General features: G+C 40.7%; 1 protein-coding gene across 1 annotated transcript in view; it reads left to right on the top strand.

Moving 5' to 3' along the window:
• Positions 1-18249, top strand: part of TPH2 (tryptophan hydroxylase 2) — a 110504-nt gene extending 92255 nt beyond the window's left edge. Inside the window, exons 10-12 of the mRNA XM_004316785.4 lie at positions 4621-4716; positions 13581-13714; positions 13829-18249. Coding sequence (XP_004316833.1) covers positions 4621-4716; positions 13581-13714; positions 13829-14003 — 405 coding nt within the window. The 3' untranslated portion in view covers positions 14004-18249. The remainder of the gene's footprint in view (positions 1-4620; positions 4717-13580; positions 13715-13828) is intronic.
• The last annotated feature ends 217 nt before the right edge of the window (positions 18250-18466 follow it).

The raw sequence follows: 18466 nt of genomic DNA, 5'->3' as shown, positions 1-18466 counted from the left end.
GTGTTCAGTGTCTCTGGACGATGTTCCTTCCTGCTCTCACAATGTCCGTTTGGCTAGGCCAGAACTGTTGCGAGAGTGGTGCACTACCAGTAGTGATCGGAAGATGGCAGCATTGGGCGACCTATCTCATTTTCTTAAGCACGCTCCCTGCTAGCTCATCCCGTGGCTGTGTTCCACAGCCGTGTTTGGATCTCAGATCGTCACTCAGACCTTCTTCTGCTTCATGACTATGTGTATGTAAATGACTCTGCTTTTCTTCTAGGGAAGAGGTCCGATGTATAATTCCTGTTTTGGTTTTCAGTTAATGATTATATGTAATTATAGTCGAATAAAATATTTATAAATAATTACTTATAATTAGTGGTATGTAGAACTTGGAATTCATGAACATCAGCTTTGATGAAAGGTACCCTTCAATTTGGGAGGTGTTAATCTTAGTATTATTGTTTGTTTCTGTTTAAAAGACATTAGTGACCAAGACTCTGCAATCCTCTTTTACAGGAATTCTTATAGGGCTCAGGTTTTTTATTTTTTGTGGGTTTTTTTTTTTTTTGATAATAGGTAGGATATTTATTTGGTAAATCTCTTGGGAATATATTACAGATCCACATATGGCAAGTGCTCTGAGGAAAACAAATTATATTTTCTTAAAATTTCAAGAAGCAATTAGCTACCCTTGAATTTTGAAGGGTCTCCAGGGGTCATCCAGTCCAACTCTAAGTAGGCTTTGCACTTAAAACCAGGCAGAAAACACGTACAATTGCCCCCTCCTCCCCATTAGTGATCGTGCCCAGGGTCTTCTGCATTTTGAGGTCTATACCTTATGCATTTTGAGGCATTAGAAACAGAAAGAGAAAAATTATCCTGAGCAAGTCCATAATTCAAATTTTGCCAACACGTGAGCTTCAGGTACATTTTATCATCCCTCTTTATCTGTTAGCCACACATGGAGCCGCAAATGGAAAGCTATCTCAAGGTGAAAGGTCTAATTCTCTGGTGAGAGGAGGTTGTAGAAGCAGCATCTAGGCTCATTCCTTGGTCGAGGACAGCAGGAAACCAGAGGGAAAGACAGCTAGGGAATGAGCAGATGGAACTGTGTAAGGTCAGAGTTTCTGGAAGGATTCCCAGATGAGGGATGGGGCCAGAGAGCATTCTAAGCAACGGGAAGGAAGACACCCAGTGGCTCTTCCCTCTGAGGTTACCCTGATTCTAGAAGCACAAGGATCGAAGACACACTGATACATTTACCTTGGAATTTTTAGCCGAGTTGATGCAGACCTTTTAATTCCTGCCTCACACTAGGACGGGATGCCAGATCTAGGGGAAGCCCGTGAGAATGGTGCACCAGATTTTCTCAGGGACTCTCTCAGCCTGCTTTGATTTGGATCATAACCATGACCGTGCATTATGTGCGCGTTGATACAACGTAAGCAAAATTAAAAATGCACACAATAGGCTGACCTAAGTGCTCCTGTAGCTGGCTCCATATGTGTACTATCCTGGAGGCTTTTGAACACGAGAGCACATTTTTTCACAAACTCTTCTGTATTCAATGTTAAGGCTGCAAGGATTTCACATCCTGTGCTATAAATGCAGTACAAATTAGAGAAATCAGCCGAAGACACACTAAGAAGATGTCGTGAGATTCTGGTTTTCCTGATTTAGCCTTTCATTTCCCCATTTTTTTGGTGGTAAGGAAAAAATCATGCATCTATTAATCTTTTACCTGGAAACTTTAAAATGTGACAGATGTTGAGCTCATAAAACACTGAGCTCTAGATCTCTTAAATATCACCATCTAGACCCGTCCTGGGTAAATCACTTCATCCCCTTAAACTTGAGTTTTCCTTTTGGTAAAGTAAGAGGCTGAACTTCCAGGCTTCCTGTTCTATGACTGTATGATCACTTCTCCACCATGCCCAGGACTGTGCAAAATTTTTTGGAGGACAGACTTGAGGGCTGTATTTTAACATTTCTTTCTTTTTTGTAATTGAAGTGTATTTGACTTACAATATTATGTTAGTTTCATGTGTACAACGTAATGATTCATTGTTTCTATACGTTACAAAATAATCACCATGATAAGTCTAGTTACCATCTGTCACCATACAAAGTTATTACAATATTATTGACTGTATTCCCTATGCTGTACATTTCATCCTCTGTATTTTAACTTTTCAACACATCTTCACATCTCTTATTTTGGTTCTTCTCATGAGGCCTCTGTGATACTGAGTTCTCCCAACCCCCTGCTACCCCTGGCCCAAGTCATCCTCTAAGTCGCTCATCACCCTTGTCTTGACTGCCACTACCTTCCAACTGGTCTCTCTGCTTCCACCCTTGCCCCCTATAATCTATTCTTTACCGAGCACCAGCGTGATCTTTTGGAAATGAAATCAGAACACATGTCTCTCCAGCCTAAAACCTTCCAATAGCTTCCCAGACACCCTTGGAAATACACATCTATCCGTGCCTCAGGGCCTTTGCATTTGCTGTTTCCTTTGCTGGGAACACTCTTTCTCCTAGGTCTTTGTACAACTGGCTTGTTCATTTTCTAAAAGAAAGGGCCATTTTCAAGTAGGTTGCAGCTTAAAGGTCACTCCTGCAGAGAGGCTTTCCCTGATCCCTCCATCTAAAACAGCCGTATCCTCTGCTTGCTCTCTGACACTTACATGATATTATTATTTATATAGCAGATTTGTATAGCAGATTTCGCCTGACATTCATCCTGTATGTTGATTTTTGTTGTTGTTACTTGTCTCATCCCAGGAGCATACCTGCTTCATGGGTTGGGGAACTTTGTTCCCTTGTTCTCTGCTAGAGCGGAGTCTGGCATATGATAGGTTTGTAGGAGTGTCTGTAGAATAAGTAGATGAATGAATAGACGTCATAGGCAGGAAAACTACAAGAGTAGTTGGGCCCAGAGAGGTTGTGGTCACAGAGCTAATTAGAAGCAGGGGTAAGACTAGGACTCAGGCCTCCTTGTGTGTGTCTTTCCTCCATGTCCTGCTGTCACACAAAAAGCCTAATCTAGAAATACTTCATTCACTGTTTATTTGTTCACCGGATATTTATTGAGCTCTTATTATGTTTCTGGCACTAGTCTGTGTCAGTTGTTCTCAGCCAGAAGTGATGTTTCCCCTCTGGGGACATTTTTCAATGTCTGGTCGCTGCAGATGGCGTCGGGGGGTGCTACTGGCATCTAGGGGACAGAGCCAGGGACGCTGCTAGACATCCTGCAGTGTACAGGATAGCCCCCTGCAGCAAAGAGTTATCCAGCCCAGCGTGTCAACACTGCTGAGATTGGGGAACTCTGTTCTAGATGAACAGACCGTGATACTGCTCTCATGGAGTTGATGGTTTTGTGGGGGGAGACAGATGACAAACAGTATATTTCATACATAAAGACCATGTCAAAAAAGTGATGGGACAGAAAAGAAAGACAAGTCAGAACAGAGTAAGAGGGGAAAGGAAATTTTGCCTCTGGAGGCTCAGCTCCATGACCTGGAATGACGAGGCCTTCGGGTCCAGCCGAGGGCTACAGAGCATTGACCACTCAACGTCAGAGGTCATCCACACATAATAAAAATATAAAACCCTCCAGAACCAAGGGATATCTTGACCTCCAGATAAGAATAGAGCAAATAGCCATGGGCTAGAAATAATCAGTATTTTCTGCTCCTTTTCAGGGATGTTTTCATTCTCTTTCTCAACCCCTTCATTGCTCCATCATCACTAATGCAGGACAGTGTTAATTTGATGAAATTTTTTATTGCTCATTGTCAGCTTCTCACTTTCCTCTCCGAGCACAAACAGTGTAATTTCAGCCCCTCTCAAGAGCATTGTGAGTTTTTTGGTTGTACAGAGATTTCTGTCTGTCTAGGTTGATTTCCTAGGAACTCAACAGAAGCAAGTGTAGATTTTAATATCTTGGGGAAGCTGTAGTAGTTGATGATGGTAAAACTCGGCCCAATGAAATCATTCTTACTATATGTATTTAATGTATATGCATATAAGTATGTATACATGTAAGTGCATACATAGGTATCCATTTAAGATTTCGCTAAGAAAATGGTAATTTGGTAGGTATATACTTGTTTTCTTGCTGTTTCCTGGTTTCTTCACCACAATTCTTTACCAAGCATTGGTGCGTAGCAGGTACTCAACAAATGTTTGTTGAATGAATAAACAAACTGCAAAAATCAGTTTAGGATTACTGAATTCCAAGTTATTTTTCCACATTTACACGGTGCTACTGAACCACAACTTATTAAATATAGTAGCATATTCTTCTGGCATTATCACCGTGACATATTCATTCTTTCTAAATCTGTGTTTTTTTAAATTTTAGAGTCATTGCAAGGACTATGATTTGACTCATAGGGTTTCTGAATCCAGGAAGCATAAGACTCTTAGTAGTTAATACTTTTTCCATTTACCTTTAAACTAGGGAGGGATTATTAGGCAATAAATGTCAATAAATCTTCTTGACTTAAATGCGTTTTAATGGACAGTGCTGAAGAAATTATGCAGAGTGCACCATTTTATTTTGGGTGCCATTTTATTTTACAGAAGAACGTATTACCCATTTCACTGGCTGTGCGTCCACTTCTTTTGCAGTGCTATTTCTTCACTATTGAGTTTGGCCTTTGCAAGCAAGAAGGGCAGCTGCGGGCATACGGGGCTGGACTGCTTTCCTCCATTGGAGAATTAAAGGTAAGAAGCTGTAAAGGCAAATATCCTTCCCGAGCAAACTGGTTCAAGGTCATGGAAGATATTGATTTGTCTGTCTGAGTCTCTCTACTCGCAGATACCGCATGAATATTTAGCGCAGGGGATTTGGTACCTCACATGTGGGTGCTGACCTAACTCTTTGCACCTCTGAAAATGGGCCATGCCTTTCTGGGTTTGTGGTGTGACTCAAATGGATGAGCAGCCATGTGCACGGACCAACAGGAGTGACAAGTGTATGCTCAGATGTTGGGTAACAAACGACTGGCCTAAATGTAGTGCTGAAAACTGGGCACTGAGCTAGCAGTGATCCTACTGATTGAAATTCCCTTGTAAGGGTGGCCTGGCCTCTCTCATTTCTGTCATCACCATGGCTCCCATGGATTCCCCAGCATCTGCTTCCCAAAGGAGAATTAGAGGTTATTTTAGCTTCTTCAGAATTAATGTAAAGTAAAACATTTATGGGCATATACAATAAAAAAAAATAACACTGAAATAAATATGTGGTCCAAGAGGTATCTAATATGTGTAGTGATGCCTAAGGGATGCTATTTTTTTTTTTTTTTTGCCTTAACATACAGTTAAAAAATCATTTATTCAGAAATGTTGGAGTCTGGGGCATTCTGATCATTTAAATATTCTGGTTACTTAAGAATTGCTATCTGTATACCACTGGGGGTTAGCAAGTTTTGATGAATTTAGAATGCATTGTGATATCTAATCTGGAAACGGTACTGAAAATAATTTAATCTTTCTTTGATTATTCAGACTAAGGTCAGGATTATGGACGATCCTAGGGTTTTTATTTTGAGTATTTATTATCCTTGCATAATGTGACTGGGATATATATGATGACTGGCACTTTTTAGATGTTCGTACTTTTGAAAGATGCAATTTAACTGTAGTTTCATTGAGTCCATTCACTTTATGACTTCATTCATTCATTCATTCCACAAATATTTGGTTGAGCATCTACTATGCACCATGTACTATGCCAGGCACTGAGGATACAAGGACAAATAATGATGATGAAGAATAAGAATATGAAGAAGATAACAACTGCCTCAAAAGACACTTAAATAGACTTTAGTATTTTAGGGGCTTTAAACATATTAACCCACTTAATTCTCATAACCACCCAATGGGATAAGTAACACCATTATCACAGATGAGAAAACTGAGGTATAAAGACATTAAGGAGCTTGTTCAAGGTCACACAGCTAATAAGTGTTGGAGGTGGTCCCAAGTCCAGGCAGTCTAGGCTCCAGGATCCAAGCCCTTGACCATTAGGCCCTATTGCCTGGGATCCCTGTTATCAAGGAGGTTACATTCTAGTGCAGGAGATAAATGACCAAGATAATACAGACAGTGTGACAGATGTGCCTGGCACATTTTAGCCCATGCCTGGGGAGGCTTCCTGATGAGGGTCCTGCTGCCCACGCTGATGCTGGAGGAGTGGGAAGGATGAATAAGGGACGGATGAGATGCTGGATCAATCAGCACATAGCAGTGTGTGTGCTCTACTCAAAGCCTGGCCCATTAAGGGAGCTGCCTGAGGCCCTGTCTGGCTGGAATAGATGATAATATTTAATGTAACAAAAGCCTGATGTAATGTGTTAAAATTTCTTTTTCTTTTTTTCTTTTTTTTTAACTAAATTCTCAACAACAAAAAAATCCATTTGGGGTAATCTCAAAGCCCACAGCAATAGCATGACGTCATATGTCTGTAAGACCCGTGTCTTCTATAGATTGTTTCTTGATTTCCCTGAAAAAAGAATTAGTCAGAAAATTATGTAGCTCTTGAGCTACATCTATTTACATTCTCTTCAGAGAGCTTATAAATGATACCAGAAACAAAAGAAACAAGTCTCTCTTATTGCCCCAACTTTCAGCAGGGTCCTCTGGTCTGGTTAATGAGGCGTGTGTAGGCAGCACTGGGGTGAATCTGTTGTTTTTGTTCCTATTGGTATGGACCGAATTGTCTGGAAATGGAAATCAGCCAGAAACATGTGAAGGGCATTGTCTGCCGTGAATCTTCTTGTTCTGGTCCACCACCTCTGGTCATTAGCATTCTTCCATTCCCAAATTTCAACACTCCTATGATTGCTACTTTAGACCATTTTTACAACTCAGAAATTCCTTCTATATGAAATGTCTTCTGACTGTTCACAGAGAATATGTAACATGAGACCTTTCCTTAGAGTCTTAGCTTTACCCTCACCCCATCCCTGCCCCGCTCGGTGTCAGCGTCCAGAGCCTTCCCCCAGCGCTTGTGAATACATCTGTCCAACTTTTATTTGGAAGAACAAATGATAGTTCTGAGCCCAGGTGGGGATAACTTTATTATTATTTTTTGCGGTACGCGGGCCTCTCACTGTTGTGGCCTCTCCCGTTGCGGAGCACAGGCTCCGGACGCGCAGGCTCAGCGGCCATGGCTCACGGGCCCAGCCACTCCGCGGCATGTGGGATCTTCCTGGACCGGAGCACGAACCCATGTCCCCTGCATCGGTAGGCGGACTCTCAACCACTGCACCACCAGGGAAGCCCGGGGGATAACTTTATTAATAGCATTATAATAATTCCTGTGCAAACCCACTTACAGTTTTGAACGCAGTTACCTTTTGTGGTAAAATGTGTTTTTGCTGTTCCAATTACAGGCCATATGTAGGTCTCGGGTAAGTTGTTGGAGGTTTTGGTGTAGTCCTTATAATTTTTACATAACTATGCACAGTTCATCTTCTTTCCTTGAACTGAACACATTTTAAAATGTGTGCTTTAAGAGGCTAAGTTTCCAGAGTGTAAATGTTGCACGTCAGAGCTGGCCAAGCACTTCCAAGTACTGTATCTGTAGTTTGAAGGATAGCTTTCATTTTTCCCTCTTATTTTTTGACAGTGCTTATTTTTTATCTTTGAAGAGAGAAAAAAATAAATATGGAAATGCTTATAAATCTAACATAAATCTGGTAACTATAAAGACAGTTTTTAAAAAATCTCAACAATGATTGCTCTCTCTCTTGTTCTAATTATTTTTTCGGTGATGTACTTTTATGAATTCCAAAAATGTATTTGGGAAGGGCCTTTCCATACCTTCATCACTGTGGGGAGCAGTTAATAATGAGCTAGATCATCTAGAAAACTGACTTTAAAAAAACGTTGAGAATAGAATAATTGCTTGCTGTTCACCCACAGTCTAGTGTGTGTCTTTCCATTAATGTTCTTTTTCTATCTCAAAGTCGACCTAACTACGTAAGTCTCTCATTAAAAAATTTTTATTCACTCATTCATTCATTTATTTGATTCAACAAACTCAAACTTGAAAGTTCAGATTTCAAGAAACTTGGGAGTCTCTAGAAGGGAAGGTCTAAGAAAGTGATGAATATGGGTCTTTGCTGAATCCAGTTCCCTTGGAGAAGCAACAGTGAGGAGATCTTGTCCACACGAGGTGGTAAGCAACTGATTACTAATCGATGAGTTGGCTGAGTCTTATCTCAAAAAGTTAATCCATCTCAAAGCAAAAGGCAATCTCTCCTTCTTTTTCATGGGTGAGGGTAAAGTCTAGTTCTTTGTTTCCTTAAGGGCAGAGATTAGATTGTTTTGGTAAATGGCCTTAGCACCTACCCCATAGGAGTTGCTGGAATATTACATACAAACACACGTGTTCTGCTTTTCAGGTTTTGACAAAGCTGGTGGTTTTTAAAATTTTAATTATTGTTATGTTTTGGCTTTAGTTTTAGGATGTCCTTGTATGGTGAATTTATTGTACTGCTTTTATAGAGCTATTCATCAGCCTTCACAGAACAGCCTTATATTTATTACAATCATTTGCATTTACAACCACTTGCAGCAACTCTGTGAGGCGGTGAGAATTACTGCCAGGCTGTAGAGAAGAGGCCCAAGGCCCCCGTGGGTTCCCTGAGGTCATCCAGTATGTCAGCGGGTGGCTGGAGTTGGGACTCTGAGAGCGTCTGAGCTCTCACACCTTTCCTGCGTTCCAGTGGCTCACAGCTCCCTTCCTCTTGCCTCTTCCTTTCCTGCAGTAGCACTGTTAGTAATAACAGAGCAAATGCCGGACACTGGGAGCTGGAGAAGGGTCTTTGGCTTTTACACAGGGATTTCTTGAAGAGGGAGTTTGTTCCCTCCCTCCTGCAGCTTATTCAAACTGCTGAAACTTTCAACATCACTGATGAAAAGAAGTGTGATTCCATCATCACCCAGTTTGGCAATAGGGATGTTGCTACCACATTGTGCTCGGTTAGCAGGAAGAACATTCGAGGAAGGTTCAAAAATTTCATAGACACACATACGTACATACATATACAAACGTATATATTTGTTGTTCTGACGTGGGAAAGGATGATTGTACTGTGAGTGTATGCAAATTTTTATTCAGAATCTAGGGCCCAAACTATCTAGACTTCACACTTGAGTTTTTTCCTGACTTTAACCAGTCCTAATATAGAGGGTGAGGATCACAGGTTTACATCTAGAAGAGGTGCGATAATAACTCTGTGTCATTGCAAAGGCAGGTGGCTGGAAGGAAGGAAGATTTTTGAGCTGATGAACTCAGGACAGGCACTGTTGCGGTCTAGGACCTGGCAGCCTCATAGCTAGGGCCATGCTTCTTTTCTCGATGGGTTCCAGAGGAGCTGTACCAATGGTGGAAGGTGTGGCTGGTTGCATATGTACACCAAGCATCATCTGGAGACCGAAGTAGCAAGGATAACATAATTTACTGAACACTTCCCATGTGCCAGGCTCTTTGCATGTGTTGCCTCCTTTAATTCTCACCATATTCCTGGATTATAGATAACTGTAAGTATTTCCGTTTTCCAGATTAACACAGGAATAGGCTGACAGAGGTGAAATAATTTGCCCCAGATCATGTAGAAGCTAATTGGGTTCTGGGAAATTTTTGATGTTGAAAGAGACTTTTTATTTAAAAGACTGGAACTGGCAAATAAGTCTTAATTTTTGCACTAAAGCCAATTAATTGGTAACGGCCATCTCTGTTGGGAAGGGTGGGAAGGCCATGCCCAGGCCCAGTGGGAAAGGCTGCTGTGGTGAATTTACGCTGGTTGGGGTGGAGGGAGGGGATGGTGGTGTGAGAGCTGTGTATTTGCAGGCCCTGTTAAAATCGTATTGCAAGAAGAGCTTTAGAATTCATGTAGATATATAACCTTTTCAGTTTATCAAAGAGGAAACTGCATCTTAACCTGCGGAATTTTCACTCATTTGATAAACCTGTGGGACAGCTATGTTTAGAACTTAGGTCTCCTGGCTCCAAGTCCTGGGTTGTTGTCTTTGGCCCTATGGGTAAATGCAAAACAGTCCTTTTAGAGAGCATGTAGACGAGAGGTGATTCTCAAGTATTCCTGCACTTTAAAAATGGCTTGAGAGTAAAAGACTGTCAGCCAGATTCTCTCAGCATTATAAAGCCTCTCTCTGCAGGAAGTTGGATTAATTCTTGCAGACTTCAGGATATCAGACTGTTAACACTTTGGAAAGGATTCACCGTGGAGCTCTCTGGGGACATCAGGCAGTTTGGCTCTATGTTTACAGAGAAGCTACTCTGGACACGGAGGAGAGGGCATGAGAGCTGCTCCCCAAAACCAAGGTCGCTTAGAGAGAGACATGGATAGGAGCTGAGAAGAAAACTCAGTAGGACTTTGCTCCACTGGACAGTGGAATCAATAAAGACGTGAATGCTATTTTATGGCCCTTGAGCTATGCTTCAGTGTTCAGAAACAGGGGCCCTCATGGGCTGCATGCATGTTCCTGGCATTCGTCACACAAGAGAGCTCCCCATCAGTAAATGAGACCACTCGTAGGTGTGGTCACCACCTCATTTGTTGGCCTCACTCCGTGGCGGCTCCCCCAGCTCTGGGCTCTCTCCAGGCTAATCCTTGGGTGCCATTATCATTTCCATATTTGTAACAGCCAAGGGAGAGAACTGGTCGCATGCTCCATGGATGGAGAGGCCCCCAGCACGTAACCAGGTATGGGACGCAGCAGGAGCTTGAGGGTAGACTGCATTGTTGAGAGCTTAGAACAGTGAGCTTCCCGTTTTCCTTTTGATTAGCACATTAGGCAAGTGTGAGATATATTACCTGATGGTCTTTGCTTCAAATCATATGCTGTGAGTCCACTGACTTTTCTGGAAGTCTGGGGCAGAGCACCCTGCCCTCTGGGCTTTTTCTTGATCCACTCTCATCCCATTTACCTGTTAAAAAGATGAAATGAGCTCATTTGAGTATCCAGTAGAATCATAACATGATACATTTTTCTGAAACTACACTGATTTCGGTCTCTGTTATTACATACACATCTTCTGGAGGCATCCTCTACACAGGGTGACTGCTGAGGGTGCTAATGTCCTACCACAGCATTCCAGACCTAAGCAGACAAGTTTCACCTTCTTCCTGTGCTTGTCCTTGACCTAGTGAAAAGCCTGGCTCAGCAGGAAAGCCCTGAGGGAGCCATGGCTTAAATGTTCGTATAGTCTATATTGCTCCCACTCTGCCATGCCCCTGAATGCGGGGGTGAGAACATGGAAACATCTAGGACTCTGGGTCAGTCACTGTCCTCCTTTTCATATGTACTGATGGATAAATGGACAATTAGAGCAACATACTAAATAAAACGCACCCAGAGTGTATGGCTGTGAAGAAAGGAACTTCTAGCTCTGAAGCCAATAGGGGGCCTATTCTTTGCAGAGGAGCAACAGCTCTCATCAAAGCACATTTTGTTTCTTGAAACTGTGAAATTGTTTTAAAAATGTGGACAGAATTATTTGTCATGTGGAACCCCAAATCCCTTGATGTTCACTGCACTGCATTGAACCTAGCACAAATGCATTTGCTGGTGTAGTGACCTTCCGCTTACAGTGAAGTTGTTCTGTGGGCCAAAAACTATGAGTCCACTCCAAGGGGCCCTCTGCATTCCCTGATTCACATATGCATTGATCTGGACAACAGAACTTTGTGGGAAAGCAAATCAAACACAGGGTAGGACCATGTGCCCTTTCTCTTGCCCGTCAGTCCTTGGGTTCACCATTACATTTTGAAACTTAGGGAACTATGTAGCCTTCTTCATGGAAGGCTGTAAATCATTCCATGCATTTTGAAATTGTTGGGGGAATGTACCAAGAATACTGAACAGGAAAGGTTTTTCAGCGTTTCTCCAGGAAATCTTAGCAGTTAGAGATTGAAAAGTACTTTGGGTGGAATCCAGAGACTGGAGTAGAGTGTCTTCAGAAATCACCCAGCCCAAACCTCTCGCTTACACTTGAGGAAACGGAGGCCTAGAGAGGTGAAATCATTTGCCAAGGTTATCCAGTTAATAGCAACGCCAGGACTAGAGCCCGAGTTTTCTAATTCTCAGTTCAAGGCTGTTTCTGCTACCCCTTTCTCTCTTTGCCTCTCTCTCCCAACTAATTTACCCTTTAAATTAAGAAAGAGAGAATCTAGAGGGGTATTTCTCAAAATATAGTTCACAACCATCTGTGTGTGAATCACTTTGGATGCCTTTAAAATGCAGATTTCTGGGATTTATCCAGACCTACCAAATAATATTGAGGCCTGGGTATCTGCATTTTCTTTCTTTCTTTCTTTTCTTTTTTCTTTTCTTTTTTTTTTTTGCTGCATTGGGTCTTCATTACTGTGCACAGGCTTTCTCTAGTTGTGGTGAACAGGGGCTACTCTTTGTTGTGGTGCTTGGGCTTCTCATTGCGGTGGCTTCTCTTGTTGTGGAGCACGGGCTCTAGGCGTGCAGGCTTCAGTAGTTGTGGCTCGCGGGCTCAGTAGTTGTGGCTCGCGGGCTCTAGAGCGCAGGCTCAGTAGTTATGGCTCACGGGATTAGTTGCTCCACGGCATCTTCCCGGACCAGGGCTTGAACCCACGTCCCCTGCATTGGCAGGCAGATTCTTAACCACTGAGCCACGAGGGAAGTCCTATATCTGCATTTTCTACAAGCTCCTCAGTGATTCTTAGGCATATTCTGTGTGAGAACCGTCAATCCAGGGGCTATAAATAGGCAGGTGGCACCTGGCAGGAAATGAGCGCTAACTTTTAGCATCCCTGAATTTATCTTGAGAATAAAATCATTCATTGTTCCTTGCTCTTCTTAGTGCCAGTCATGTAGTGAGCTGAACGGGGCTAATGATGGTTCAAAGAGTAATTACATTGGCTTTCCTGTTTCCCTAATGCCTGCTGTGGGCATAACTATAACTACTAATACTAGCTCTTTTTTTTCCCCACCTGGCAATATTTATTTGCTGTATATTTCTCTGCTGTGCTTGGGGGAAGGTAAACGAATGCTTCGCACATATCCTTGAATATACAGGCCTACTCCAGCCTCTGTTGGTACACAGTACCTGGCCTCAAAATGTCTCGCAGTGAGTCCACAAATAGTTCAGTCAGAGTCCGCATCACCTCTCCATGCAGGTAATTATTACTTTTGCCATTTAAGGGAAATTTCAGTACATTGCTTATAGCAATAAATTTAGGACCATATTTGTGCTCTCCTGCTTCTATCCATAGCATAGATCTAAAATTCCATTTCTATGGGGTTACAGCTCTGAACTGTCCTTCAGTATGAATTTTGTTGATAATAAATAAAATAATACCATGTCTCATTTTTTTCCCTCAGCAACTAACAGACTTACAAACAAACAAACAAAAAACCCCTTAACACTCAATTTCCCCTGCATGTGGGAGAGTTCCATATTTCATGGTAGATGAGTAGCTGAATAGTTCTGTAAAATGATTGAGCTGTGCTGTAGGAATGCGACATGGTGGCACTTTGGAAAGTCTCATCCTGGAGTTTAACGGGTTTTGCGGTATGTTTTGCAGCATGCTCTTTCTGACAAGGCATGTGTGAAAGCCTTTGACCCAAAGACAACTTGCTTACAGGAATGCCTTATCACCACCTTCCAGGAAGCCTACTTTGTTTCAGAAAGTTTTGAAGAAGCCAAAGAAAAGATGAGGTAAATTTATTTTTCTTCCATCTAGAGAAAATAACTTTTAGTTTTTCTGGCTCTGTTCTTTCCTTCTGTCTCTTGAACCAGTGAGGATTGATCTCTTTGCTGTTTATTTTGCAGGGACTTTGCAAAGTCAATTACCCGTCCCTTCTCAGTCTACTTCAATCCCTACACACAGAGTATTGAAATTCTGAAAGACACCAGGAGCATTGAAAACGTGGTGCAGGACCTCCGCAGCGATTTGAACACCGTGTGTGATGCCTTGAACAAAATGAACCAATATCTGGGAATTTGATGTCTGGGACCTGTGTCATTGCCAGCCTGATCTTTTGGGGGCTTAGCAGCAATTCAGTCCATGTCATATAACACCAATAGCTTTCTGTGTCTTGGCTTGGCTAGTAAGCATGCAATTCTGTATATTTCTACCTACTTGCAACTTACTGTGATAATGTATGAAACACCATAAAGAACCCGATGACAGATAACCACTCATTGTATGAAAGATCGTAATACATTTAAATGTCTTAAATAGATTTGACATTCCAGCTTAGTGTCCTTAACCAAGCTGCAGCTATTGAAAATTGGTAACAAATAGCCCTCTTATGATTCTAGCTCGTGACCTTTCCTTTCTCAGACCTGAGCCTTTCCTCTGTGTTCATTAGATAACATGAAAATAGCAGTGAAACTGTTTCTATTTTCTCTAGTATCAGTGTTTTCACAGCACTATTTGAGATAAACCCAGAATTGTATGAAACTTCCCATCACATTAACAAAAGATTCAGTGTTCTGTTTCAAAAATTGAAAGTAGCGAGCACACCAGTTGGAATGGTTTTTAGGTTGATTATTTATACAATGTAAGAAAAGAGAAATTTCCACAAATAGAAAATATATGTTGCATTGACCTTGTAGAAACTGAGTTGTGACATGCTTCCCAAAGTATTTTGGAAGAAAACACTTCGAGAAAGGACATTAGGAAAGACTAAACAATGGGGAAAAATCTTGGGACTATGAATTTTATGCTGGAATAAAGAGATTATCATTCTCAGCTGGTTAACCCATTTCTCCTGGAGAATAATTATATCATAGAGCTTTGATTTCAATGACATAGAAATTGAGTCTCAGAGAGCTTAAGTGATCTGCTTAAAGTAGCACAGTTAGTGGTGCACCAACATTTACAGCCCATCACATCTCACTTTTGGATTGCTAAGACATTCAACTTGGTGTATGTATGTATTTATGATGTGTAGTCATAGAAGGGAAACTAATGCTTGTCAAAACTAATGTTTATCACTAAATAGGACTTGGTTTGTGATCAAGGGTTGACAGCAGTACAGAAATTTCCTCTCACACCCCCCAACCAAGCTAGGTCTCTGGGAGTCTGTCCACTTGGCTAAAGTTTGGGCAAATTTGGGTAAACAATAGTGATATACCACAAATTTCAGTCATCTTTGCTATAAGAGGTATAATCAGGTGATTAAGTGAACAAATAAAAAATTGCTGAATGAGCGAATGAATTTTAGCTTCTGATTCCCTTAACAAATGCAATCACTGTTCCTCTAATTCTGCTTTAGTAGCACAGAATACTGGGTGGAGGAAAGAGGGGACACGAAAAAGTAGAGAAGAATAAGATGATGAAATGACTTTTAAGTTAGCAATTCTAAAATATTTACTTGAGCAATTTCTAAGGATGTTCTTTAAATAGGAAACTACATGTGATTTCAAACTAATTTATACAGTTGTATGGCCCGTTGTGAGTCAGAAATTTTTGGACTAAATGTATTCAGGAAGAATATGAGAAAGAGTTAAAATATATATCAGGGCTTCCCTGGTGGCGCAGTGGTTGACAGTCCGCCTGCCGATGCAGGGGACGCGGGTTCGTGCCCCGGTCTGGGAAGATCCCACATGCCGCGGAGCAGCAGGGCCCGTGAGCCATGGCCGCTGAGCCTGCGCGTCCGGAGCCTGTGCTCCGCAACAGGAGAGGCCACAACAGTGAGAGGCCCGCGTAACGCAAAAAAAAAAAATATATATATATATATATATATATACATATATGTATGTATATATATATATATATATATATATCAGAGAGAGGTGAAATTACAATGAAAAATCAGAGGCTTGACTATCGGCTATCTTAATGATTGAGGCTCTTTCATTTCTGAAAGATTCTCAGAACAATGGACTTTTTGAGAAGGCATCTGGTGCATAGAATGTGAGAGTCATGCAGTTTAAATGCTACGTTACGTGAATGAGACAGTGCCTTGAAGAATTATCAGTGGTAGAGAAATGATGAGCAAGCTGAACCCAAAGAAAAGGATCTAGAATGATCAAGTCGTTGTCAAGTCCAATCATTTAATAAATCCATAAATACATAGTTTCTTACATCTTGCTTTGCTAGATCTAGATGACCCTGAGTAATTAGCTATTTATAAATATTAACCTAGAAAAATAACCCAGAAAAATGAATCCAGAAATTTCCAATGAAAAATAACAAGAGACTAAGAACAATAATTTAGAAATTTCCAGAACTAGTTGCTGAATTTTCTCAAAGGAGAAAATGGGCTGAGAAACTCTTAATGTCTGCTTTTTCTGTTGTTCCCATAATTTAGTGTTGCTTTAGATAACATTTTGTCTTTTGTGACAACATGGACGGACTTGGAGGGCTTTATGCTAAGTGAAATAAGCCAGATGGAGAAAGACAAATACTATATGATATCACTTATATGTGGAATAAAAAAATACATCAGACTAGTAAATACAACAAAAAAGAAGCAGACTCACATAGAGAACAAACTAGTGATTACCAGTGGAGAGAGGGAAGAGGGGGACGGGCAAGATAGGGGTAGGGGATTAAGAAGTACAAACAGGTATAAAATAAGCTACAGGATACAGGGACAACATGGGGAATATAGCCAATGTTTTATAATACCTATAAATGGAGTATAACCTTTAAAAGTTATGAATAACTATACTGTACACCTGTAACATATAATATTACAGCCACTATAATTCAATAAAAAAGGAAAAAACCCATATGTAGCCATCAAGCTTCCCCCTTCTAACCCCAGTGAAAGAGGAGCTTCTTAGTTAAATGTACTGAAGGAGAACTATATTTAATTGTAGACAAATTTCCTCAACAAAAAATAACATTTGAGCTATCTTCTGATTGACTATAGAGGCATCTTTAGTGTTCTTACATGTGCAAAATCTATGTTGTTTCAAAAATAGAAGCGCTGCAAAGTAAATAGGCTTTCCCGCAGAGCTTATATAGGTATCATACAAGGAGGAGGAATTATTTGATTCTTCTTAGATTTGTTCTCCATTTGGAATAGCATGGTTTTTGCCATATGAAACAATAGAATCATGGTTTTCATTTGTTGTGAGCATTTAACACGCAAATGCCATTACAACTAATAGTGGGAAAAGTCCTATAAAATTTAACAGCCATCATAGGAAAAGTGTTGGCAGAAAAAGTCCCCAAATGGAAGTAGTACAACAAAATAATCACAGCCAGCTTCTTGTCATATCTGATACCTGCTCAGTGTAACCATTTGTCTCAGTTATGCCTCCTGACTTAAAGCTAAATTAAATAGATCCAAGGGCAATTATAAATTTAAAGACACTTGCTCACTGTCATCTCGCTGTGAATCGCTACTTTATTTTGGCTTTGCTGCTGTCTTCTGTAATCTGCTAATCAGAAGTCAACCCAAGGTTCTTAGCAAGACCAGGTTTCTTATGTATCACACCTTGCAAAAAACAGCCGGAATCTGATTCGTCCAGTGTTTTTCTTAAAGCATCCTTGTCTGTTATGAGTTGGGGTCAGGCAACCAGTATATTCTTGGATGATCAGTTTGTTTGGCATAGTGGATTGTTCATAAATTGCATGTTTTAAGAGTAGGGAACTCTGACCCAGAGTGGTTAAAAACATTTTTTTTTTTTTTTACATTAGTGTTAAGGGTTGTGAAACTTGGGTGTCTGACTTAGTCTCAGTTATTTACTGTGTAATTTAGAAATGATGCTTTATGGGGATGATATATCTGTGCTTGTCTTGCTTGCATAGTAAACGGGGCTGAGCCTGACGAATGTAATGTATTGCAACATTTACCAACATGAAAAGTTCTCAAATGAAAAACAGTATGCTTTAACATAAAAGCAAATAGAAAGTTTCATTTTCAAATGGAGTCATGGCTCACATCATTTTCTTCATTTGAGGAGGAAAACATTAACACAAGATGTAGTTGTCCTCCAATTCATTTGATCTAATTTTCAACTTCTAAAGAATCGAGTGCTGATGCGTACTTTCATGAACCTTGTCTTACTTATAATGAAAAAGAAAGCAGCCCAGAGCTTTCCAGTGTGTCTTGAGTTCTTTTTTTTTTTCTTCTTCTTCAATTTCCAAAGACATTCTCTTATTTGGGGAAATGATTGTTAATGCAGATTGACTTTTTCTGGGAAGAGGCAAGGGGATTAATAGTAACATATTCCTTCTTCTCTTATTAGATTTGCATGTGTTCAAAATAAAACAGTTCTGAAACATTGAATGGTGAGTCTTTATAATGTGACTTGAGGTCTCAAAACATTCATTCAATGGCTTAGACCATATCAGGGACTGTACCAGGCACTGTTCTAAAAACTGAGGATATAGTGGTGAATAAGGCAGAGGAAGTTTATGCCCACTTTGAACTTACATTCTAGTAGACAGATACCAGCAAAAAAAAAAAAAAAAAAAAAAACATTATTTGAGATTGTGGCAATTTT

This window comes from Tursiops truncatus, chromosome 11 (assembly GCF_011762595.2).
Source record: "Tursiops truncatus isolate mTurTru1 chromosome 11, mTurTru1.mat.Y, whole genome shotgun sequence".
NCBI classification, from domain to species: Eukaryota; Metazoa; Chordata; class Mammalia; order Artiodactyla; family Delphinidae; genus Tursiops; species Tursiops truncatus.
Note: the sequence above shows the minus strand (reverse complement) of the source record. Positions and strands in the feature narration are given on the sequence as shown.